General features: G+C 40.6%; 1 protein-coding gene across 2 annotated transcripts; it reads left to right on the plus strand.

Annotated features, from left to right (window-relative positions):
* The first annotated feature begins 17,326 nt into the window (after positions 1-17,326).
* Positions 17,327-26,595, plus strand: LOC142378337 (TRIO and F-actin-binding protein-like). Of its 2 annotated transcripts, XM_075462705.1 has the most exons (13): positions 17,327-17,393; positions 17,471-17,548; positions 18,331-18,380; positions 20,420-20,488; positions 20,682-20,771; positions 20,931-21,025; positions 22,358-23,000; positions 23,294-23,528; positions 24,561-24,672; positions 24,825-24,984; positions 25,120-25,233; positions 26,149-26,235; positions 26,351-26,595. In XM_075462705.1, exons 3-13 carry the CDS (start codon positions 18,354-18,356, stop codon positions 26,495-26,497), a joined length of 1,779 nt encoding a protein of 592 aa, XP_075318820.1. In that variant the 5' UTR covers positions 17,327-17,393; positions 17,471-17,548; positions 18,331-18,353; the 3' UTR covers positions 26,498-26,595. The 2 variants fall into 2 exon arrangements, with proteins under 2 accessions (XP_075318820.1, XP_075318819.1); XM_075462704.1 differs by lacking the exons at positions 17,327-17,393; positions 17,471-17,548 and having other exon boundaries at positions 18,251-18,380.
* Positions 26,596-26,609: the final 14 nt, after the last annotated feature.

Here is a 26,609-nt window from a genome sequence, read left to right on the forward strand (position 1 = left end):
GAAGTATTTGTACTTTGTTACTTGACACCTCTGAAAAGTTCACATAAGATTTGCTTCACAAGGGAGTGGAATTCCAGCAAGTAATATAAGTAGCATAAGTATAACCTAGATTCATATTTCATAAGTTGAATTTGTCATACTTTTACAAAAATTAAGTACGCCTACTATTACAAAAGTCAAAATAATGTTCCTACACCTCATTTGTCACTTAGTGTCATTGCCAAGCTGTGTTGTAGCTATTTTATTCACAAAAATTGCTTGATTATTAGCCTATAGCCTCCCTTTTAAAGGTAATTTGATTGGTATCAAGATATTAAAACAATCTGGATACAATCCTCCGGAGGGGATTATTAGCCAGTTATTTTTGTTAATGAATTAAGTGTAACATTTATGATCAGAAACATCAGCTTAACATTTGTGCTTAGTTATAATAGATCAATGTTTGAAAACTTGTCACCAAAGGAACAGTCGTTAAAAAACCTTTGAGAGCAGCCAGAACTTAATTTTCACACATACGGTCATCAAATTTGCACTCCACACGAAAAGCGCCACACCCCTGAGGGCAGCAGAAGCTTTATTAGAAGGGCCAATGTCACGCTGATATACAAAAAAAATTGATTGAAGTCACTCTGTAAAACATTCCTTTCAATAATTTGCACAAACTGTGAATGCTTTATGACACATTAGTATGATTAAATATGTTTTTTGCCATGCACTAGAGTAAGTTATTGATTTATAAACTGTTTATGTCACCAGTTATGGATGATTCACATGTGCAAACAGCTAAGACTGTCCTTCATGGTGCCTACAGCTGAATTTCTGTTAGTTATAGACTGGCAGCTGCTCCGTGTGGATGATTTGTGGTTGCTTGATTGTCGGATACATGATGAACAACAAAGATAAAGAATCAAAATAAGCTGATAAGTAGTATCAAACAAAATTTTGCGGAAAATGTGCAAAGTTTCTGTATAAATATAGTTCCATAAAATGTATTGGATTGTTGATCTGGCAGTGAGAAAAAAAGATAAAGGTTGTCGAGTTCAAAAGGTTATTAGCAGGGGTGGTGGTCATGATCAATATTTGCCTTGGGGTTAGATGTAGGATCAGGGTTAGGAGTGCTCGATCATTAATTGTCTCCTATACTCCATTGATTGTTCATCGGGATTTGATTAGTCATTTATAATTAGTAATATTAAGGGACACTGCGATGGAGTTCTGTTGTTCTCTTTCGTTTTGATTTGATAGCATTTTCAGGCTTCTGTCCTAGGAAACAGTGATGGGCAGAGTGCAGCAGATTAGAACAATCGATCACACGTGAAAAGATTTGTAACTCTGACGTAAAACCTTCCATGCGAAAAAGCTATCCCATAGGTTCATGAATCTCTGCAGGGTGGACGAAATAAGAGAACTAGCTCATGGACAGCAAAACACACTCTTTACAACGAAAGTACAATCCTTCCTATCTGCAGCTGGGAAACAGGAAGCAGATAACCCAGCAGTAACCTAGTGTCTGCTTTAACATGATAAGTTTCCAACAGTTGTCATGCACATGTAGAGATTGTACAACAATAGGAACAGGTGTGGAAAAGGGCCCCCATGCTGGCTGAAACAAGCCTCAAAACGCAGAGACTGAAAGAGATACAAAACAACCATTAACAATGCAGGTGCAGTGTAGGCAAGTGCATCTCTTGCAAATGTTTAGCATGGTTTTGCATCATTTCTGGTCACTATGCATCTCTCTGGGGGTTGCTAATTGGTGATTTTTATGACACATTTTGGTCAGTTAACAGCTTATTGTTGTCATTCTGTGACCCAGCTGTGGTGGTTTTACATCTCTGCTCATTTGTGTAAATTTTTGGTCTACTTATTCATTTATTTCTTTAATTGTCAAATGTTGGTAATTTTGCTCCTATTTGTAGCCTTTCTGTGTCCATTTATTAGAATTATCTTTATAGCTTTTCATGTGTCATTTTGGACATTCTACATGTCTGTGTGGTTGTTTTTCATCTCTTCATCACCACTTCCCTTTATAAGCCCTGTACAGCTTTTTATATGCATGTCATCTATTTTGGCTGTTTACTATCTCTTTTCTTCTTTAAGATATATACTTTTTTTCACAATAGAACATAGAAAACATATTGAATGTTGAAACTGAGACATTTTACCATTTTACCATCTGCTCATTTTGAATTTGATGGCAACAACATGTCTCAAAAAAGTTGAGATAGGGCCGTGTTTACCACTGTGTGGCATCATATCTTCTTCTAACAACAGTCTGTAAACATCAGATGACTGAGGAGACCAGTTACTGGACATTTGAGACAGGTACACTGTCCCATTCTTGTTTGATATGGCAATCTTGGGTCTTATTTTTTGCGTTTTGCATTTTAAGATGCATCGAAAACTTACTGAAATATGCAAGGCCTTCCCTGAAAAAGATGTTCTGTGGATGAGTTGCTCTAAAGCCTGTAACTTTTTAGCATTGATGGTGGCTTTCCAGATCTTCAAGTTCAAATCAAATCAAATCAAATTTATTTGTGTAGCACATATCATGTACAAAACAATTCAAAGTGCTTTACATAAAATAAAAGCATTACAGCAGGGAGTGGAAGAAGCATTAAAATACATAAAAGAATATAAAGAGAAACAATTAAAATAATTTAAATGAATTTAAAAATAAGCAACAGTCCAAATAAATTAAAAGATAGCGTGCAGATTTCATGCATAGACACATGAGAAAACAAATGTTTTTAACCTGGATTTAAAAATGCCTACATTTGGTGAAAGTTTAATCTCCACTGGCAGTTTGTTCCACTTGTTTGCAGCATAACAGCTAAATGCTGCTTCTCCATGTTTAGTCTGGACTCTGAACTGGACCAGCTGACCTGAGTCCTTGGATCTAAGAGCTCTGCTGGGTTTATATTCTCTGAACATATCACAGATGTAAACCATCAGCAGGCTTTTAAAATCTATTCTGTGACTGACTGGAAGCCAGAGTAAAGATATTAAAACTGGTGTGATGTGTTCAGATCTCTTAGTCCGGGTTAAAACTCTAGCAGCAGCGTTCTGGATGAGCTGCAGATGTTTAATGCTCTTTTTGGGAAGTCCAGTTAAAAGAGCGTTACAGTAATCATGTCTACTGGAGATGAATGCATGGATGAGTTTCTCCTGGTCTTTTTGGGAGAGGAAACCTTTAATTCTGTTGATGTTTCTGAGGTGGTAAAAAGCTGCCTTGGTGACAGCTTTGATGTGGCTGCTGAAAGTCAGATCTGAGTCTATCAACACTCCGAGGTTACCAACTTAGTCAGTGATTGTAAGGTCCCGAGTCTCAAGATATTTACCAACACTGACCCTCTTCTCTTTGCTCCCAAACAGAATGATCTCAGTTTTGTCTTCATTTAATTGTAGAAAATTCTCTCTCATCCAGGTACGTCTGCTGGGCTGCAGTCGTCTACTGACAGAGACACATAAAGTTGTGTATCGTCTGCATAACTGTGATAATTGATGTTAAAGTTCTGCAATATCTGACCCAAAGGGAGCATATACAAGTTAAACAGAAGAGGTCCAAGAATTGACCCCTGGGGGACTCCACAAGTCATAGCCGTTCTCTCAGATTCATAGCTGCCAGTTCCACAGACACTAATGCACCACCATACCATCAAAGATGTAGGATTTTGAACTGATAACTGATAAGCTGAAAGGTCCCTCTCCTTTTAAGTCTGGAGGTCATGGTGTCTATGATGTTCATGTTGTGTCTACCCGCAACAGATTAAACATAAGATCCTCTCACTTCACTTACTGCACCTCCAAAAAGTGCCAAAGATAAAGTTTGGCAGGCACAGAATAGTATTACTGCACCAACAAGTTGATTTGAGAGAGAGATATGTAGCCAAAAAGGTAGAATCTTCAAAAAGATTTTAGAGAACTGGATAAGAAGAGACAAAAGAAGAAGTGACAGGCCCTAAAAAAGTACCGACAGCAGATGAACAGCATCTGTAAAATGATTAGTAAGCAGAGACCTGAAACAGGACTTGAGAGATTCAGTTGATCCTTCTACTATTTACTGAAGCCTTGTATTCACCATGGAAGAGTGGCGTAAGGACGGGAAACTGGGAGAAAAGGCTTAGCTATGCCAAGTGACACAAGAACTTGACAGAAATTCAATGGCAACAGGTCATATGGAGTGATAAATCCTCTGCATTAGTGAAGCGGTGTGGGATCATGTTGACAGAGAACAGAACAAAAGGCAGCCAACATCCTAAGAAGAGCTTTGGAATGTCCCTCAAGAAGCCTGGAGAACTATTCCTGAAGACTACTTAAAGGAATTAGACAGTCTAGATTGTCTAAGAGGGCCCAGGCTGTGCTGAATCATACCAAATGCTGATTTTCAAACTTGTCAGGGTTGTACAAGAACTGTAGAACTGTTTTATTCTCCTTACATACTGCACGTTTTAAATTATATTCTGCACTTATTTCCCATTTCCTGGCAATATATAAAAGAAATGAGGCATGACTAAAGACTTTTTTAGACTTCTGTATAGTGATTTCAAATTAAACAACATGTGAAAAAGTAGCATCCACCACATGCAAACAAAATTCTTTTCATAATACAACACACACAGTTTTTGTTTTTCAGTTGAGACAGGGTGAAATAAGAAATTATTTAAAACCTTTGTTGATAAGTGGATTTAACATGCATAAATGTAATCTTGTAAGATATACGAGCAAAAAGAAAGAAACAGCTTTAATGGAATTAAAATGTTAACCTTACTGTTATTCTTTTGATGAACAAGCTGAACTTTTCCAACTGTATTTCCATGGATACCAGCTCCTCTTTCTCATTACAGCAACGTCTGCCAGAGAGGCTGCCTGTAGCTACAGAATGCATGTGTCACAGAGCAGAGGACTAAAATATCTCTCCTTAATTGTCATTTCTTGTGCCAAAATGTTTAATTATACTGCCTCTGTTTTAGGAGTAAATAGCACTGCTTGACAAAATGTAGGCTGTGAAAACTGTAATTAATCATCACAAACTGTGGACATGCTCTAAGATGAGACACTGGTGTACGTAACGTGAACTGGGAGTGAGCGCACGCTCTCACCAGTCATTTTAGGTCAGACACAAAGTAAGGAGCACTTTTAAATACACATCTTCTAGGGTTGTTGATGTGCAGAGTTGAATTTACAAGCAGATGGTGTACAGCCATCTTTGATGTGTGTGTTTGAGTGTGTATGTGCACAACAGGCGGCAGAGGGTTTAAAATGCTGCATGTTTGCCTTGGTTTGTGTACAACCTTGAACAGCATACTATATGTTGGCACACACTGAGTTGCCTCAGTGGTGACTAAAAGCCTCTTCGTCTTAAAAGAGAAGAGTTATCTCAGTCTTGTTTGTATGAAGCCACTTGTGCTTGTTAGCTTGGCCTGTTTTAGCATGAATAAGAAAGAGTATCCAACCAAACAATTTTAAAAGCCCATCATCAACATATCATACCTTATCTTTAAACCTGGACCACAATAAGGTGATTGTGTGTAATGTGCAGATTATCCTCATCAATCTGTCCTCTAATCTAAACTGAGCTAACCAGCAGCGTGTTGCTTTGTTTTTACTGTACGATTCGTGGTCTTATCTGGTATTTGGGAAGAATGCCTCCCAAACATCAGATGATTATGTCAAAGTCATCACTTCATTTCACATATTGATAAATGTGTTTGCTGCTAATGGAAATAACTTCAAGTATAATTTTTCAATTTCTTTTAAAGGAACCTAATTGGTTCATTTGCACCTCTATGTTGGAGGTGCAAACTTTTTTATCACACCTTAATCATGAAGGTGATGGTGACAGTCACAATCACAAAAGATGATTTTTTTCAAACACTATTTTGTGACTTCTTCAGGAAAAAGTTTGAGAATGATGTCGGCTCTAATGTGGATACACTTGTACTTTTATTTCTACTGCTTAACGTGAAAGTACTTTATGGTACACCATTACATTACATTCATTTTGCAGATGCTTTTATACAAAGCGACTTACAAGGTAGGCAACGTGGGGTTCAGTGTCTTGCCCAAGGACACTTTGACATGTAGCCCGGGGAAGCTGAGGATCGAACCACCGACCTTCCGATTGGTGGGCGACTGCTCTTCCTCCTGAGCTACAGCCCATACACCAGTATGGGTCGTATTCAGGGGAATACACCAGTCACATATATAATTGTATTAAAGCTGCCGTCGGCAACTTTTTTTAGTCATATTAGCTTGAACTGTCATGGGATTGTGGAAGTAGAATATTAAATAGGCCGTTTAGGAAAAATCCCGAATTCTGTAGCTCCCTCTAAAGCCTGTGATCGTGCTTGCAAAAATCGAGCGCTCCCGGCTGTTTTTAACCAATCACGTTAGGTTTATTATTTATCTATTATCTGAGCAGAACAGTCACCAACCACGTCTTCCATGCTGAGCGTGAGTCTGCCCCAGCTTGTGTGCGCGCACACTGGTGTGAACTCACATGCACAACCTTGTCCACAGAGGGGGAGGGGTTTGGGGGGCGGTTTGGAGCTTGTTAGAGGTTGGGGGAGGGACCTGAAAGTTGTATCAGTTCGAATTTTCCGACTTTAGACTCGGAATTTTGAAAACCTGCCGACTGCAGCTTTAAGTACAAGTATACTCAATAGGGAAACCACAATAGGCAACCTTTTAACTACGCAGGTGATGTATGTAATATGGACCTATAGAGGGACGCTCTCGAGTTTGTCAACTTATGGTTATAAATTAAAATTGTCACTCTTTTAACATCAAATATTCTTCCAAATGTTTCACATTAGGTCCTCAAAATATCAGTTGTTGGTTGTGTTATTATTCAATATCATCATTGCAATGAGGATTTCATGTCATGTCATGCCAGTTGAGGCTTGCCCATCAATGCCCTTTTATCTCTCTTTAACTCTTTGTGACTGCCCAGTCAGAGAAACCATCTGTGCAACAGCCCACCACTATCCATAAGACATCTGTTCAGGGGAGTTAGTGCTAAGTTTCTCTTTCTAAGGATGGCGATATCTGATAGGACATACTCCACGTATTCGGCATGTAAGAACCAATGAAAGTTTGTTTTCTGACTAAAGACCCCAGTCTCTAACGCTTCCGTGATCAAGCCGGGCCATTTATACCCTGGCATCATGACACAGAGCTTTCGGTTAAGGATCTCCTCGTTTGAATTTTTCTTCTAATGCATCATTGGATTACGTCACTGAGGTAAAAAGTTTTATTATTTTGTATTAGATATTTTCATGTGCATGTGACATAGACACTTTATGAATGACTCCCTCTACGTAAAGGTGAAACGTTATCCGATCAACAGTGGTGTGTGTTTCAGTTCACATCAACCGGACATTTGAGTAACTGTGCTCACAAACACCCATAAACAGATATTACATTACGACTGACATGGAGGTATGGCTCACAGAGATCTGTTCATAGCAGGAGGACAAAGTCCTTTTTAAGTGCTATTCTTCTGCTTATATGAAATTCAAATATGTAAATCTGAATAAGTAATCCATAATCCCTAAAAGCCTGACTAATTATAACTAATAAGAATTCAATTGTTTTGATGACGGTTGTTATTATATAATGGTAATTCCTGTGCCTAGAACCCACAGACAGCCTCCTGGGAAATGACACAACACCAGTTCAATTGAAATCTGTCAATCAAAGGCTATTTTAGTGCCACATGCTGCAGCTGACAGGGCATGATCAACATGGCGCCTCCTGGTGAAGACCACTATTGCCGTCAGTTCCAGCCCAACACCTTTGACCCCTCCCGATGTGGCGCATGCCTGCGGCCAAATCACATGCACCTCAGCGGCACCACTGCAGCATATACGGAGGCAGAGCAACTGGGCGATCTACAGGAGTGGGTACGTGCGTCCCTCAATCTGTAGTTTTTTTTAATCTTGAGGGCTTGTATTTTACAAACAAGGGCTATTCATAATAAGAGAAAAAAGTTATTTGATAAGAGCTAAAAAAAATTTAAGAAATTCATGGGCTTCCAGTTCGTTTTAGATTTGATTTTAGAATTCTTCTTTTTGTTTTTAAATGTCTTCACGGCCTTGCCCCACAGTATCTGTCTGACCTGCTTCAGCCCCACGCTCCTTCCCGTTCTCTCAGGTCAGCAGATCAGTTGTTGTTAGTCGTCCCTAAAACAAAGAGAAAACTTAGAGGGGACCGTGCCTTCTCAGTCACTGCCCCAAAACTGTGGAATGAATGACCTTTGCACATCAGGCAGGCTGACTCACTTAATGTGTTTAAGTCCTCAGTCTGAGGTGTTTCACTGTGACTTTTTATTGTTTTATTTTTAGTGTTTTTATTTTTATGTTTTTTATGTTTCACTTGTATTTTATATATGTGTACAGCACTTTGGCCAACTGTGTTGTTTTAAAGCGCTAAAGTTGGATTGGACTGGATTGGATTACCAATGCCATTTTTGGTGTGAATAATTCCAAAAAGGACTTGATATGCATGAGGGTGTTTCTCTGTTTCCGGCCTGAGCCAGCAAACAGTAAATCTAAATGACTCACTAGGACCATCCCAGATATGATAAAATATTCAAAATATTCCCAGAGATAAAAACAGTTCCTCAAGAAGAGCTCTGTTCATATTCCTCTTGTGGATGTCAATGCTGCATTCATTGGCATTTTGTTTTTGTTTTTTCCTCTTCGAGACATTAGGTCTCTTTTCTGGTTCAGACAGCTACTTCTTCTGATGAACTATAAACACTAGCAATGTAGCTACTACACAGCCCAATTTATTCACTTCAAACCAGTCTATGGACACGTGTATGATTCACATTTATTTTTTTGTGGCTTTTGGAAAAATAAGTTCACATTTGCTTCACTAGTGAAGTGAAACCTGGTGACTGTAGGGCAAGATGGAGGTACCATCTGGGAGCAACTCTCAAGTGATCACAAGTGATCCTGAGTTACTATGTAATTAAATAACATAGGAAAAAAAGACAAAAAAAACCCAAACACCTGAAATAACTGAAACAAAGAAGTCACAAAAAAATTCCTCCCAAAACTATATTTTCAGTTGGTTCTATTATTCAATGGGAATTTGAATGAAATGTTTTAAACTCCAGGAGAGAATAACTTAAGGCCTCAATGTGACTGGGTATAGAGGTTTTGAAGCTCACAATCAGCTCAAGGCACATATGTGACTGTACAAACCCTGCTAAGATAAATACAGAGAATGTCAAGACTGCACATCAGTGATGGCAGCTGAAGAAAATATGAGGAAAAGGTAAAAGTATTTTTTACTGACTATATATCAGTGAACGATTAAGGTGTGATAAAAAAGTTGCTCCACAAGTTGTATAGTGAGGTGATGATGCCAAACTGTAACACAATCACCAAAGTGAAACTACTGCGGAGGTGGGAGATGGATAACACCACGGCGTGGCATTTGATTCTGTATCATTAATTAATGAAAGCTTGTTTTAGTCCTCTGGGAATGAGCTGCAATCCAATATGCCCACATAATGCAAACACACACCCTCAAACGGCACAGATCCACTCTAGTTAAAATACAGTAGAATATTGCAGAGAATATTCGAATTAGTCGAAGTTATGATCCCAATTCAGACTTCATTCAAATAAGAAAGACAAAATTTGAAAATCTTTGAACCTACATCTGGTTGAAAGATCGGGAGCTGAAAGGAGCAACGGAATTTCTCTCGTCTGTGTGTATGAAAGGGAGAAGTGAAAAGAGGTATCAAGATATTGACAAGAAAGGCTCTGAGTGGGCGGTTCTGTTAATGTAAAAGCACTAGAGCAATGAAATAATGATGAGCATGAGCAGAGACTAGCTTGAGTTACGTCCTGTGCAGTTTAAATGTACGGGCGCAGCTAGAGCAAACAGAGAAGAAAATGTAGAAGGAGGACAGCTGTGCAGCCTTGATAGCAGATTTGGTGAAAACAGTAAGTGAATAATGTCTTTAATATTTAGAATTGGCTTGTTAGGTGCATAAGGATTTGTGTTTGTATGGAAAGTTTGTGTTGTTGTGTGTTGTTTGTTCTTTAAGGTTTACTCTGTTAAGGTTTTACCATGATCACAATTCGGTGTTAATGACTCTCTTCAAAAGATATTCAAAAGTTATAAAACAAAATAAAATTGAAAACATGCTGTTCTGATAACAAAATAATAAATATATATATTTATATATATATATTAGGGCTGGGCGAGTCAACTCGTTATTATGGCGTTAACTTGTTAATTATTTAACGTCGATAAATATTTTATCGCGCATTAACGCATGTTTTATTTTAAATTTTTTTTATTAAAAAATCAATAAAAATTTTGGGGATTTTGTGCCTTTAATGGATAGGAAAGTTCAGAGAGACAGGAAGCAGGGGGCAGAGAGAGGGGGAACAACACGCAGCACAGGGCCGTCGACGGGACTCGAACCGGGGCCAGCTGCAGCGAGGACTATAGCCTCTGTACATGGGGCGCCTGCTCAACCCACTACGCCACGGACCACCCCTGTTTTATTATTTTTTAATTATTGTAAAAGTCTGTTGCTCACAGGCTTTTATTTTGTAAAAGTCTGTTGCCGTCTGCTGTGGAACCGGAAAAGAAAGTAATCGGCGGATCCACCAAACATGGAGAAGGGTACGGAACGTTTACTCGGCCATTTTCATTTTAAAGTTCTTCCAGACGGCGGAGTCGACAGAACCAAAGTCATCTGTAAACACTGCCAAGTTGAATTGTCTTCTCAGCGTAGTAGTTCCAGTCTAAAATATCACTTAAAGGCAAAACACACAACTGATAGCAGCAAGTCATTCAAGGAAACAGACAGTGGAGCGAGGCTTCTACATAAAAACTACATAAAGATGCTGATGTTAAAAGAGTGTTAGCACAACAAATGTTATGGCACTTTCATTTATATGGCAGCACATTTAAAATAAAACTAAATGCTAAAAGCTGTACACTACTTTTGAATGAATTTTCGGATTTTGCGTACAAATGTGATTAATCAGGGAAATCATGTGATTAATTAGATTAAAAACTTTAATCGCTGCCCAGCCCTTATATATATATATTTAATCATTTAAATAAATCATTTACAGAAGTAGTCAAATGCAATAAGAATGCTGCAAACGTTTTGGTCGCCAAACTTTCCAATATATCTCATCATTTTAATGTATATTCAATCATTGCTTGGTTTAAATAGACTCTTCTTGAATTATCCAACTATTATAAAATGTAATTTTTTGCTCCTCAAACCAGAATGCTGATGATGATGATCGCGCCCTGTCCGAGGTGACCACAAGTGTCAGTAGTGATGATGTCACTGGTGGTTGGACCTATGAGTGGAGTCTGGTGCGCAGCCTGAGTCCTGAGTGGGAACTTGAGAACTGTGACATTGACATACAATCCAGGTGACTCTATCCTGTAACCTGATTTTAGAAACCACATTTTACTAAACAACTGGCCTATATCTGACAAAGCTGCTATGGACATTAGCTGGATTATTCAACTATTAAGAACTTATAGGAAATAAGTAGTTGCTAGAGAAAAAAATCTTGACGAACATTACCTGCTCAATAGATTTAAATTATTTTTTAATTTCATGAGGCCTCTGTTGTCTGTACCTTGTACTGTCAACCTGTAAACAATCTGTATGTTAAGCTAAGCTAACTGCCTGATATGTGTCATTCAATGTGCTGGGTTAAATGTGCTGGGTTAAATGTGCTGGGTTAAAAATATGATCCATTCACTGGATGTAACCACATCAGCTACACTTTTCTAAGATTGGCTGGTCCGAGCTATTCCTCAGTTAAGTGTTGTGCAGAAAATTATAATAGAGAGCGTGCACATTTTTTTATGCCACAGTTTATTTTCTGAATAAGAGCAGAACATGTACTGCTTTGTCATACAGTTGACTTGCTGTCGGCAGCTCCTGTCACAGCTCACTACAAAAGAGCAAGAAGTCATTTTAGCAAAGAAGCGAATAAGTCTGAAATCTTAGAAACATTTTCCTGCTATTTGAATAGTTGGGAGTGAAAAAATATACAGTAAACCCAGTCATTCCATGTCTACATATAATTTCCATAAACCACAGTAGAACTATATTCTGTCAGGGAGGGGTAATGAGGTAGGACACGGATGCGGACTTTTCAAAAAGCAAACTTGGATTTATTAATTCAAAAAACAAAGGACAAAACAAAGCGCGGTTGAGCCGGATTAAAAAAACTAAACTGTTACAAAACAAATAACTTGACATGGCATGGAATAAATACTTAGCTTGATACATGGGGTCGTGGCATGGCATGAGGGGGTCAAAATCAGGAGTTGTGGTAGGTAGGTATGTAGGTATGGTAAGGAAATCACAAAATGACAGGGGAGACTGGAAACTAAATAGGGACCTAGGAGTGATTAGTGAATGAGTGCAGCTGATGGGGAAAACACAGGTGAAGTGAGTGAAGCTAACAAACAGAGTGAGTGAAAAACAATGGCAAAACCTAACTAAACATGAACTCAAAAACCAAGACCTAAAACATGATAAAACATAAAACTAAAAACATGAGGAAAGTCACGTGGGCGTGACTTATTCACACTGTATACATCCAGACATAGTAACAGAAAATAGCAATTTGACCAGAGGTATGTTCAGTAACCCACCTCAGGCACATCTCACAATAACTGGCAAAGTTTCAAAGCATTTTATTTCTAATCGAGGACACCTTTAAACCAACAACACTCTATAGAATGAATGAATGAATGAAAACTTTTATGTTCCATAAAAAACACATACAACACATAAAACATTACTAAAACAGACAGTACAACACAAACACCAGGTAATTAGGACACAAACACATACAGACATCTATACCAGTGCTTCCACATTTCAGAGAAGTATCACTCTGCCTGGTATCACAAAGTAAAGATAAAATGGCATTGCTGGACCCAACAAGTCTACCCATAAATGTATACATAAAATTCCTCAGCAGAGCATGAATAGAGACATCAGTACCAAATAATAGCAAGGATGGTGAGTAAGTACTATATAGATTCTATATAAATACTGTAAAAATATTCAATACAAATTTCTTTAAAAAAAACAGATTTATCTGTCTGATGAAATGCGTAACTAAAAGATGAGTCAGAAAGTCAAGTTAAGCTGCTTATCAGCCAGAGAGGTGCCCGTAAAATTTGGTTTGGGTGGGTGGGTAAGGGGGGTCTGACTTCCAGGGAACGCCAGTGAAGTTATTTGAGAAATGATTTGTGAAATATTTGTGAAACACCCACTTGATGCAAAACGGATATCATGATTTAAAGAGGCTCCAAACAAAAAACAATAACTTTATTTACCTAAATATCCTCAATGCTTGTAGCTGTATTGATAGTTTTTGATTCAGTTGTCTTCTACCTTCTCCAGCTCTCCCAATCAGTGGGACTGCTCAGAGAGGAGCAGATCTCCCAGCACAGGGAGGCTCTGTGCAGCTCAAAGAGAAATGACTCGATTGGACCCATCGCCACCCCAAGATTCTAAAAGCTCCTGCATGGATGAAAGGAGGGGTAGAGACAGGTCCCGCCGGGCCTCAGGTTAGTTACAAACACACTACATCCCTAAATCTGCGTCATCTTGTATGCAAAACCAAATAATTGTCATCCATGATATTTCAGGCTAAAAATTAAGACAATGATCACAGGCTTGAATGATTTTCAGAATCCAGGGGAGACCGGGGAAAAGAAAGTGGCTACTTCTCCCCAGATAGAAGAGGTGATGGTGTTCAGCAGATGGAGGAGGCCAAAAAACGTGCGTATCGTTACTACGAGAAGGGCCATCCCCTCCCAAGCAACTATGTTCCTGAGCCTAAAGCCTGCGTCCCTTACAGGAATGTCAGCCTCGGACTGCCCTCCCAGAGAAGAAACCCAGAGACATACATGCAGGAAACTTGGAGAAGTGAATCCCCACAGAGGTACACGTACCACTCCAACTTTAGACGAGGTGCTGACTCCCAGACAAATTCTCCAACACGTAACAGCTCCTTAAGTCCTGACCGCTACAAGCTGACTGAATCTCCTGTGAGACCGCGGAGGGGGAGCTCCCTCTGTAGGAATCAGCCGCGGGCTCATGATTCATCTCACGGTTCCTCTCAGCATCCGTCTCGGGGTCCTTCATGTCGCACATCAGGCAGGTCCAGTCCATCCCGCAGGAAGGGGTCCACAGCCTCTCGTACTGAGTCACCATCTCGAGCTACCCATTTTCACAGACGCACAAACTCTCTCCTCTCACAGAATGGGGAACATTCTCGAAATGGTTGCAGCCGAGAGTCAGGAAGTCAATCACAAGCTTCAAATAAGCACAGTTTGGATTCTGATAAACTTTACAGAAATCTTGAGTCTATATCCCATAGTGGTTCCACAGCAATAAAGCAAAACTCATATGATGGATCTCGAGCATCGCCTCAAACCAGAACAGCCTTGAGCAGTTTGGCCAACACTCAAACTCACAACAGTCGTGAAGTATCACCATCCAGGACCGGCAACAGTTCTCACAGCCACACCTTACAAAGGGAGCCTGACTCCAGGGACAGCAGACTGAGTCGTTCTCAAGGCTCTTGGCAGGGGTCTTTACTCAGTCTCCCACCATCACACGATTCCTCTTGCTCAAGAAGGGGCGCAGACTCTCGGGTCCTTGGTGGTTCACTGTCGCACATTGCGGTCACAGATACTGATAGGGCCGATGAAGGAAGTTATAAGGTCAGCACTGACAGAAGCAGGAGCAACATGAGGCGAGGCATGGAGGCCTTGTTGATCTCTGACCCAAAAACAACTGCAGCAGAACTTGAGGAGGTACGTGTATTAGGTGTAATGTAGGTCACTTTGAATCGCCCTGAAATTTCCTGATTATAATTTATGGGATAGATTGTCCATCCTTCACCTCTACGTAGGCCCGCCACTCGCGGGGAGGAAATTTGATGTCGGGTGCAATGTGAGCTTGATGGCAGGCGAAGGCGGGGACCTGGGTGTGCCGATCCTAGACGATGCAAACTGGCCCTAGGGATGTGGAGTGTCACCTCACTGGTGGGGAAAGAGCCTGAGCTGGTGTGTGAGGTGGAGTGGTACCAAATAGATATAGTTGGGCTTGCCTCCATGCACAGCGTTGGCTCTGGACCCAAACTCCTGAAGAAAAGAGGCGTCGGGCAGGTGTGGGGATACACAAGCCCTCGGCTGAATGCCTCCGCATTAGAGTTTTCCCCAGTAGTTCTCACTTGGGGATTCCATTGTTCTTCTGGGGGACTTCAATGCCTGTGTTGGCAGTGATGGAGTGACCTGGAGAGGCACGACTGGGAGGAACGGCCTCCCTGATCTAAACGCAAGTTGTGTCTTGTTTTTGGACTTCTGTGCTAGACATGGATTGTTCATCACAAACACTATGTTCGAGCTTAGGGTGGAACATAAGGTATCATTGGTACCAGGCCATCTTAGGCCAAAGGTCGATGATCGACTTTGTAGTCATGCCGTTAGACCTGAGGCCATATGTTTCGGACACCTGGGTGAAGAGAGAGGAAGAGCTGTTAACTGATCACCACGTGGTGGTAAGTTGGATCCGTTGGGGGGGAGGCTGCCAGACAGACCTGATAAGCCCAAACGAGTAGTGAGGGAGGCCCCTATTGGCGAGGTCTTTACCTTGCACCTTCAAGAGAATTTCTCTCACATATCGAGGGAGTTTGAGGACATGGAATCCGAATGGACCATGTTCAAGACCTCTATTGGGGATGCTGCCTCCAAGAGTTGCGGCCTGAGGGTTGTCAGTGCCTGTCTGGCTTAGTTGTATCGGGGGTCACCTGAAGCAGCTGACAGGTACCAAGCTTCTAAAAGGGCTGCAGGATTGGTTGCTTTTGGGGAGACTATGGAGAAGGACATTTGGTTGGCCTCAATGGTGTTCTGGTAAACAATTTGAAGGCTCAGAAAGGGAAAGCAGGGACCTTCCCAAGCTGGGTGGAGAACTGCTAACCCGACCTGAGGATATTGTTGAATGGTGGAAGGATCACTTTGAGGATCTCCTTAAAGGACAAGACCGTTTTTTTGACATTGGGCCCTTGATTTCACATTATAACATGATGTTCTACTCACCCCTGCTTGTTGTTGGTAATTTGGAGCTGTTCCGAAGATATTCGAGAGGCGTCTGGCTGCTCTCTTGAGATATTCGGCCATGAAACGGTTTCCTATGGGCAACGTTATACAGGCACAAACTACGCTGTTTATAATTTATTAATTACTGTACACTAGCACTGATAACGTGGAGGTGCGTCGCTTACTTAAAAAAATCCGGGTTACTGTAATTTTGAATTTTAGCCGAATGAATAAATAGGCAGCAGGTCTGTGGGCTGTCTGTGGTAGTAGCACGACGATGACGTCAGTAACACCCACTTTACGACAAAAAATCTAAATTAATCGGCTCCCGGTCAGATACAGAATAGATTTTAAAGTTCTGCTGCTCGTCTACAAATCACGGAATGGTTTAGGTCCAGAATACATGAATGACATGCTAGTAATGTAATGTAAAGACTTGAGAACTGGGGTGATGTGATCTGATCTCTTAGTTCTGGTTAAAACTCGGGCTGCAGCGTTCTGAATGAGCTGCAGCTGTTTGAGACTCTTTTGGGGGAAGTCCAGTCAGAAGACCGTTACAAGACAAGGATTTCCTTGTTTTGTGAGAAACTTTTAAGCTTTCAAATCCCACTCTGGACTTGCAGAGCTGCCACTTTTATTCTTACTATATATATAGTTTGGATTAGAGGCAACTCTCCATGTGAAAAATCATGTAAAATTTTAATACATTTTTAAAAATGTATCCAAGGTGGCGATGACCATGGAGGATTACATCATGCTGGCTGATATACCGAAGATCCAGGTGGAGTCAGAAGAAGAGTTTCAAGGACTGAGATGGCGAAACCAGAGTCCCAGTCCATGCAGGGACCACAGACCCAGGACATACAGGTTGGTGGGATAAGATGGTGGAGTTTCTTTACTGCCAACCCAGTTGATAGATGCATCCATCTAACAACTGGGTTGGTTGTTATGACCATGAGTAATTTTCTGTGCAAAAAGAAACAAGCTCCTTAGGTTTCTGCAGAGGTGAATGAAAATTCAGCAAGAAAAAAAACAAAAAACTACTAAAACTTTACCTACTGTGCGTTTGAGTGTCATTTGAACATGACTGTCTCTGAAGGTATCAAGATGAAACAGACTCAAGACTGCTCAGCTCAAGACTCGAGTCAGAGGAGAGGGGGAGGGGCAGAGAGAGGGGGAGAGACAGACGTGAGAAATGTCGGGACTCTGAGAATGGACGATTATCTCGAAGACAGTCCACAGCTTCTCTTCACACCCTGGTAAGATGCAATAACTGCAGTTGTAGTAACTATAAAAGCTGAAACAGATGACAGAGATCCTGCTTATTCTACTTAAGACCTCGGATGAACAAAGTGGGAAACACAGATCTTTAAGGGAGATGGGGCGAGCTCCTGCTGAGAACCTGCAGACACAGGTGAGCACACCCTCATTACTTCCTGCACCTGTGTGAAGCACGAGTGTTTGAAAGAAAATGGGTCTTACGTGCATTCACTCTGGTGCAGCTTGTTGCATCTCTTTTCCCTGGACTATTCTCTCACTGAAGCTCCATTACTTAGCTCTCTATGTTTCAGGACAGCATGTGCACATGATTTATTATCTTTATTAATAGCATCATGGATAGCTTTATAGAGGTATCTTGCAGGAAACAGCTGACTTGCTGTACAATATAAACTGGTGGAAGACCACGAAAACACTTTTAAGTGGGTCAAAAACCTTTCAGCCTTTCTGTCGATAATAATAAACGTTATGTGTGATCACACTTTTGTGACTTCCTCTTTCGACTTCAAGTCATGCACAGTCGTTTCTCTCAATGTTTCTTTTTGTTTCTCCATCCCACATTACTAATACCAACGTCATGTCTGGTGAGTATTTTATGTTGCCCTAACATGCTTTCAAGTGATTCTGATAATGTTTCAACGGTTCCTCTTTCTCCTCCAGCCTTGTTCACGGTTTCGCAGGAACTACACTTCTTCCTGTTATATGTTCCCACTCTGCAAGATGTTTCCCACCTTTCAAAAATGACATTTGTCCATCTTTCCATGCATGCTTCTGAAAGATGTTGTTATCTTGAAAAAAAAGAAGCCGCGTTTGTCTGCTGCTGACAGTTTCCGCTTCCTTTAGTTTCACAATCAAATGTGAGACACAAACCACAGCAAAGCGCTTTCAAACTGCTTGGCTTTATTACTTTAAATGCAGATGGTGTCACTTGGAAGGGGTGGATGTCCAGACTGGATGAACGAGGCAAGGTAAATGGCTGTCGCCGAGTATCTTTTCTAAGATATTTTAAAAAAAGAGGTTACTGTCATTTTTTATTGCTAATTCCTGTTGTAACCACAGTTTCAGACTGTCACAGACAGACCAAACCCAAAGGGCACGAGATGCCGTGTAAACACGCTGAAGCTCTGATAAACGTCTGGATTTTTTTTGGCTAGATATACCCTGAAATCAGAATATATTTTTCAAATCCCATTTCCGGAATAGTCGGAAGGTTTTCAAAAATTGTAATTTGATCATTAGTTTGAACATTTATGAAACAGACACAAATATGAAGGAAGTGATTTTCAGTGTCTTCACTGACCAAGCTCATTGTAACTTTGTTGTATGTAGAATTTCATACCGTTAACCAATTCAAAAAGCTGGGTTAGAGGTATTTTTACTGTTGTATTCCATCACCTCTCCCGTTAACTACACGATTTGATCATTTGGATGGTGAGATAACCAAATGTCAAATGACTTTGAATCTGATGAATATGTGTCCTTTCTTTCTGAATACAAGATTTCCACTGTCAGCAGTCTGTGGATGTTTTTGTCTGATTCTCCCCTTCATAACCCCTCACCCTGGCCTATTTCTCACCAACATTCCAAGATAGACCTCTGCATCAGCACTCCCTTCATGCAATTGCAAGTCATCCATGTCATTCCTAAGAGGAGCTCATGCCCAGAGAACTGATATATGTCTTCCTTCCTGAGTAAGACAGTATTATTTCTGGATGCAGCACTGTGTTACGTGACAAGGCTTTTCCAAAGTATTTCTGGGCTCATATGGCTACACTGAACATGGTTACATGATGGTTTCTCAAGCAGTGTCGCCTGGAAACTCAAAGGTCAGATCCAACAGTGTTTACCAGATTTCCCAACACTCCTTGAATCTCAAACAATATTGTTCACTGTAGGTGTCAATAGACATAATTAATATAAACGCCATGATTTTAACTGATTGATGATTCTCAGATGGAATTTGGCATAAAGTGGAGAGGCAGACCCATCTTTGCTTGGAAAAACCAAAGCTTTTGGTAAATTCCCCTCATCCTGACACCCCCCTCTGTCACCAGTTAATTTGCAGATTTTAGACTCTTACTTTTACATTCTATAAGCTTTTCTGTCTTTCTTTGCCTCACTCCCAACTTTTTTTTTAATGCATTGTCAACATCAAAGTCTACATTTGTACAAATTTTCCAAATATAATCAAGTTGGTCATTGAAGGCACTAAAAGTAATTTAATTTACTTGTATCTGTTAAACAAAGCTAATAAACAAATTAGCAAATTGCAGATTTCATTTTTTTGTTTCATTTAAGAAAGGTTCTCATCAGTAAAACAGAGAAAACCTGTTAATATTTCCCTGCCCACCCAAGCCTTTTGGGTAAGCTTTAAAGAATGACATTTCACAGGACATTTATGTCATCTGAAATGGTTGTGATCAGACGATCCACGTGACGTTCACTCCTCGAACAAAAACACGTATTTTATTATAATGTAAAAAAAAAAACCTATGTATGAAATTCGTGTATGAACGCATGTAAATATTTTTTCTTATTTCATCATGTGTTGAAGGCTTAGTGGTAGAGTTTAATCCCCATGCAGGTCAGCGTAGTGTCATCACTCTCAATATGAAAACATAGATGGTAGATTTCAATTAATATTTAGGCCTCTGCAAGCCAACAGACACACAGAGAGATTACCTCTCCCTACACCTCCATTCATGGCTGAAGTGCCCTTGAGCAAGGCACCTAACCCCACATTGCTCCAGGGCCTGTAACCAATACCCTGTATCTAAATAGATGTAAGTCGCTTTGGATAAAAAGCGTCAGCTAAGTGTAATGTAATGTAATGTAATGTAATGTAATGTAACACAGACTGCTAAATATTTTTTATACATGTCAAATTTCTCACCTGGAACATGACTCATCCCTTCAAGTACAAGAGATTTTACATATGAATTTGCCACCTAATGGATTGGATGATTCGGTTACTACGTCACTACAATGTTTGCTGTATTTTTCTCAGTGGAAGAAGCACTGGTTTGTTCTCGGTGACACCTCGCTGAGGTACTACAGAGACTCAGAGGCCGAGGAGGTATGACCCGATGTGTCAAAGACTCAAAAAGCTTTTCACTGTCATATGCAGTAAATACTTAGGTTTTTTAATTACTTTTTTTTTGCTACCACCATGAGATTTCATCAGTTTTCTACAAGCTTGCATTTGAGGAACATTTGTTTGAGTTGCAGCCTTTTTGGACTAAACTTGAGTTCTTCTCGCCTCGCTGCAGTCAGATGATTTGGACGGACAGATTGATTTGACATCCTGTGTGCGTGTGTCAGACTGCGACATCGAGAAGAACTATGGCCTTCAAATACAAGTATGCATTTATAGCACCCGTTTTGCTCATGTTTTGCTGAATACCACCAGACAGATCGGCAGTGAGTCAAACCATCTTCTTCTTGTGCTCATAGACAGACCGTACTTGTTATAGCTAGTTCCTGTTTAACTTCATCGTGCGTCTCTTGATATCTTCCAGACAGAAACAGCAGTGCTTACTTTGTCTGCAATAACATCCAGAATTCGGCGGAACTGGGTAAAGTTACTCAAGCAGGCAATCCAGAGCAACAAACAGTGAGTTTGACTTTATACTTAGAGACAGTAATGGATAGAAATATTTGAATCCTTTACTTAAGCTTTACCACAAGATATACAGTAGATATACTCACATGCAGTTCTTAAATGTGAAATGTTACCTAAATAAAAGCATGCAAGTATTATCCTCAAAAAGTACCTTAAGTACTCCATGAGATCAAATCTAAGCATTGAGTATTACCTCTGATTTGAAGTAGTGTAAATGCCAGGGAGCTGATGAAATCTGCATTATAAAGATTCACTGAACAGTTTTAAAGTAATTCATCACACTATCTGTGAATATCTGTGATACTGTGTTTGAAGTGGTTAGAAATGTATTTTTTAAAAAAAACTTTAATATAACTTTAAGATAAAAAATTATTTGTAATAAATAAATAAATAAAACTATTTCAAATTAATTTATTAAATTTTTTTTTTTTTTTTGGCGCAAAAACAAAATTTTATATAAATAAATGTTGTCAGTTTAAGAGCAGTTAAAGACAACAAAACTAGAATTCACCAGATAGATATTTGCCTCAGCCTTCAGTTGATGTTATCCTCATTACCGATATGTAAATTGCAGTGAACAAGCTGAATATTAGGCCGATGTATTTGTGCATCCCTACTTGTAATATATCACTTAAGCACTTAATACTGCTGGAATACTGTTTACTATTATCATGTCATTATTGTTGTTAAAAAAGTATGACCATTGCAATTGCGAGATTGGTTGGTTGGGACATATTGGATTCATATTCATATTGAAGTCAGTCGGTTAGTATTTAAACTGCAAATCTGTTAAAATTGAATGAAAAACAAAATTATAATGCATGTGATGGACACTCTGACGGTACAGCCTTATGTTTTGTGTATTGAATGTCACTATTGCTCATTTTAATGGTAAGAGATGGCCCGATTTAAGGTTGAGAGGAAAACGTTACGAGTGATTAAAAAGACGGGCTGATGAATACAAGGAAATCAAGCAATGTCAAGGGCGGCCTGGGCTGTGACTGAACTTTTGAAAATGATTTGAAAATTAGCACCGGGTGTATGGTGTAGAGAGGGAATGTATCGCTCCACTTCATCAAACAAAGAATTCAAATGTATTGACTGGTGTTACATCTTAATGGGGAAATATGTCATGGGAGACACAACTCATAGCTTGTAGTTTACAATGTTTACGAAAATCATCTTTCTAATACCACAAGCAAGTGCTCAACAGACCTGAACACTTCTCTGATTTGGTGGTCTGCCTTCAGCGAACCGCCTTTCTTGTCTTTCTTCGGATGTGTAACCCTACCCTCCTCTATATATTCCCCATTCTCACTTCAGCCAATCGGAATACAGCAGCGAGAAAGAGAACCTCCTCTCCCGGAGACCGTCACCATGCCAACCGCCTGCTCATTTCACCTGCAGGGGCTCCGGCTATGAACCTGCCACTTCCAGCTACACCACCACAGTTGCAAACTCCAACCAGGAAGGCCACCGCCACCAAAGGGTAGACGGAGACCTGGGTGCAGACCTGCCTCCGGTCAGTCAGAGAGAAGAAGAGGAGGGCTGGGACCGTGAGCAAGCAAAGCGACTGGAGGAGAGGAACAAGTGGTTTGAGGAGGGGGTCCCTCTCAGTGAGATGGGCAGCAGATGGGACTCCATGGAGCTGAAAAAGGGGAGTGTACCTGTCCCTGTTATTGAAGCTCTGGACTCAGAGGTCAACAGGAAGTGGACAGAATTTGAGACTTTATCTTTTAGGGACTTGAGTGCTCAGTCTCTCATTGGAGCCCAGGGTTATCAGTCAGGCACCCCACAGGCGTCAGAGTCTCTAGCTAGTGTCCAAACTTATAACTCAAGTCCTGGAGATGCTGAACAGTCTGTCGCTGGTTTACAAACTCGTGTCTCTGATTCAAAGGAGTCTCTTGACTCAATAAACGGTGCCCAAATCTTCCAAACTACTACAGCTGACGCTCTTCAAAAGGAGGTAAGTTAATCCCAGTTTCCCCTGTTGGCTCTGCCCCTTGGCCCTGTCATTCCATTTTGTAGAAGCAAGGTGGTCCTTTTCTTTTGGGGATCAAAGAGTAGTGGTCATCAAATAGTTTAACCAGGATGTCGGGGGTCATTTGAAGGCTAGATGAGAAGGGGCACCTTACCTCTCATCTTCATCCCATTTAAAAAAAAAGTTTAAAAAGCTTACAATGATTTGCCTTCCCTGCAATATGTGAATGTCTTCCCAACATTTCCTGCTCATATTGTCTGTGCAAAACTATCGTCCAGGCCGTCTCTCTTAGAAAGCAAGTAGAGAGCATCAAGAAGGAGCGTGCAGCTATGGGAATAGAGGTGGACAGCCCATGTGGCCCAGAGGCACCCTGTAGAGCCAGGCTCGAAGCCATGGAAATAGCCCATAGGAGAGCACTGCAGGAGCTGCGGGACAAACATGCCAGGGAGATAAAGGAGCTGGTGGAGGAGAGAGACCGGATGCTGCAGGATGAGAGCCAATCAGCAGCTAAAGGTAAGCAGAGAAGCACAACCCCCAAAAGGTTGTGAGTCTGTGCAAAACGTAACTTACAACAATCTGCAAATCCCATAAAACATTTTTTAACAGAGCATGGAAAACGTATCAAGTGTTGAAAGTGAGACATTTTACTATCCAGAAAAATATTGGCTCATCTTGGATTTGAGTGGTCTAATTTTTGGCTGATATAGGATCCTAACTGCTCAACAGTCCTGGGTCGTTTTGCTTTTCATGAAGCACCAAATGTGTTCAGTCCGGTCAGTACACACTGGGTCTCTTCTACTTTGAAGCCATGCTGTTGTAATCGATGCAGTACGCGGTTTAGGTCTGTCTTGCTGAAACAGGCAAGACCTTCCCTGAAAAACACGCTGTCTGGATGCTCCAAAACCTGTGCATATCTCTCAGCTCTGATGGTGCCTTTCTGGTTCTGCAAGTCAGCAGTTCCAAGGAGACGCAAGATTTTGATGATCAAGCCGGATGATCGCTCTTCTCTTCAGTCTGGAGGATGCGATGATTTCCAAAAGAAATTTCAATTTGGGTGACCGCAGAACAGTTTTCCCCTTCGTCTCGGTTAACTTCAATTACCTTTAGCCCAGAGAAGATAGCAGCATATCACACATGCAGAGCTTTAACCTGCATTTGTGGATGGCATGGTGTACTGTGTTCACAGATAATGATTTCTGTGAGTGCTTCTGAGAACCATGCAGTGATTTCCATGACAGAATCGTGCCTGAGAGAACGAAGATCACGAGCATCAAAGATTGATTTTCAGGATTTGGGGCCAAATCTAGAAATGTGTTCACGTCATCAAATGCAACATGAGCTAATATCTTTAATGAAATAGTAAAAGGTCTCACTCTCAACATTTGAATTTTGTGATATGTTCTATTGAGAATAGGATATTGGTTTATGAGATTATTGCATTCTGTCTTTATTTACATTTTACACGTCTCGTATTTTTCGGAATTGGGGTTGCACTATCAAACCTTTTGGAATAGTGTTAACTAATAAACTATATGTTCACTGAAGCTATGGAGGCACTCAAAGCATCTCACAGGGAGGAGCTGGAGAGAGAGATGGAGAAGGCCAGGGGTTTGCGTGAGGGAGCAGCATGCATGGATTCTTCATACGGAGGCCACACGTAAGTTTATTACAGGCCCTCTGTTATCATGCTGAAAACAGGCATTTCCTCACAGGCTCTTGCTGCAGGCTCGATATGTTCTCCACTCTACAATGACCACATGCATGATTGCAGTTCACTCCAGAACTTGTGAGTGTGTTTGTTTGTGCCAGGCCTCAGGCGGATTCCTTGCACAGCGAGTTAGACGTGCTGTCAGAACGCTACACTCAGAAGTGTCTGGAGCTGAGCCGCACCGAGAGGAGCGGCAAGAGCCGAGAGACCGAGCTGGACCGCAAGCAGCGAGAGCTGGAGCAGCTCCAAAGAGAGAACCAGGTTTCTGAACACGTCTCCATAGATTCTGTTTTAATATTAAACTGCAAGGTCACATCTTGAAGTACATTTACATCTAAGGTCAAAATGTTTCTTTGTAACATAATGAGAGCTAAAAATCTTCTTCCTTTTTTTTAGGAGCTTAAGAAGAAACTGGCTGAAGAGATAAGTCGAATGCGTTATTTCATCACAGGCCAGAGGTCAGATGTGCTATCCCTAGGGACCACTGAGTGCACTACTTCAGATTTAGAGGTACTGAAAAAAACAAAACAAAAGCAGGTGCAAGGTCCAAAGTACAAAGACGTTCCAACCTCTCACCGCATCACACCACTTGCAATATCAACTCTAAGCTCGGGGACTCTTATGTAAAACAAATGGTACAAAGCAGTTTAACCTTTTTGTCTTGTGCTCCCAATAATGTCTCCCTGAGGCCTCATATTCACCTGCTTCCTGTTTTTCTGTTATGGCCTTGTTTGCGTGAAGCGTTCATGGCCAGAGGCTTCATGTTGAAGCATTATGCTGCCACCTACTGGGTGAATTACACCACGTTTCTCCTCTTCCATACATCTATGGGGGCATTTATATTCTGAAGTCTTTGACTTTCCAGTAAAAGTAAGCTGAAACAATTTTTTCAGTTAATTGAGACAAGGTGACCAAAAGAAAGTTAACTGGCACTTGTTTTGTTGTTATTCTGACACGACATTTGCAGCTTCTAAGTTTGACATTCTTGGTTTTACGACTGTTGGTCCAACAAACCCATTTGCAAAAGTTAACTTGGCTTCTAAAGTATTTCGTTTGAGTTTCTTTTTTTTTTTCCATTTGTATTCTTTCCTCTGATGTTTCTGTATCTGTCGGCAAGGTGACACAAAAGTGATCAACTTTGACTAAACCTGGTGATGAGGAGGAGCATGGGTGAAGAATCCATCTAAATTCTTTTTACTGGTACTTTAAAAGTGGCTATGGCATGAGATGCAATGATTGCCCTTCTAGTTTTTCCTAATATTTCATTCTCCGTATTTCGTAATGGTCCAAAATAATTCAATTTCTACACTTGCAAACATGCAACGAGTAAAAGGAATTCTATGACGGGCGAATGAACTGATCTTGAAGAATGAAAAGTTGGTCGCGGTCTTTTTGAAACAAGAGATGAAAACTTGTGTCTTTCAGACGCTGTTAAGGGCAAAGGAAAATGAGGTTCAGTATCTTAAAAAAGAAATCAGCTGTCTACATGACAAAGTGCAATCTCTTACCAAGGTACGTATGTCGTATGAGTCGACTTTGTGCATCACGCAAACGATAAAAACAACTTTAAACATTTAAACAGACGTCTCTGCTTGTCCTTGATTTCCTATGTTTACCTTTGCTTCAGGAGAAAGAAGAAGCTTACGAGCGTTATAAGGAGGCCTACGTAGAGCTGAGTGACACAAGGGGTCGGAGCCAGCTGGAGTTGGGCTCCCTCAACGAACACTTGAGACTGACCAACGCTGCACTTCAGGAAGGAGCAAGACAAACCTGATGAGTTCAACGCTTAAAATCTACTGAGAGGAACAAAGCCAGCCAGCCAATACAAGCATTTACTAAATATAATTACATCCCAATAACATAATGTCAAGACTGTTGAAATAAAA

Source organism: Odontesthes bonariensis, chromosome 4 (genome assembly GCF_027942865.1).
Source record: "Odontesthes bonariensis isolate fOdoBon6 chromosome 4, fOdoBon6.hap1, whole genome shotgun sequence".
In the NCBI taxonomy this organism is placed as follows: domain Eukaryota; kingdom Metazoa; phylum Chordata; class Actinopteri; order Atheriniformes; family Atherinopsidae; genus Odontesthes; species Odontesthes bonariensis.

Excerpts from the sequence above, each read along its gene's own strand:
- LOC142378337 (XM_075462705.1), top strand. The coding sequence starts at position 18,354 with ATGTCCAGACTGGATGAACGAGGCAAG. Across the intron at positions 18,381-20,419 it reads GACTGGATGAACGAGGCAAG|TGGAAGAAGCACTGGTTTGT; the intron begins GTAAATGGCTGT and ends TATTTTTCTCAG. Across the intron at positions 21,026-22,357 it reads GCAATCCAGAGCAACAAACA|CCAATCGGAATACAGCAGCG; the intron begins GTGAGTTTGACT and ends TTCTCACTTCAG.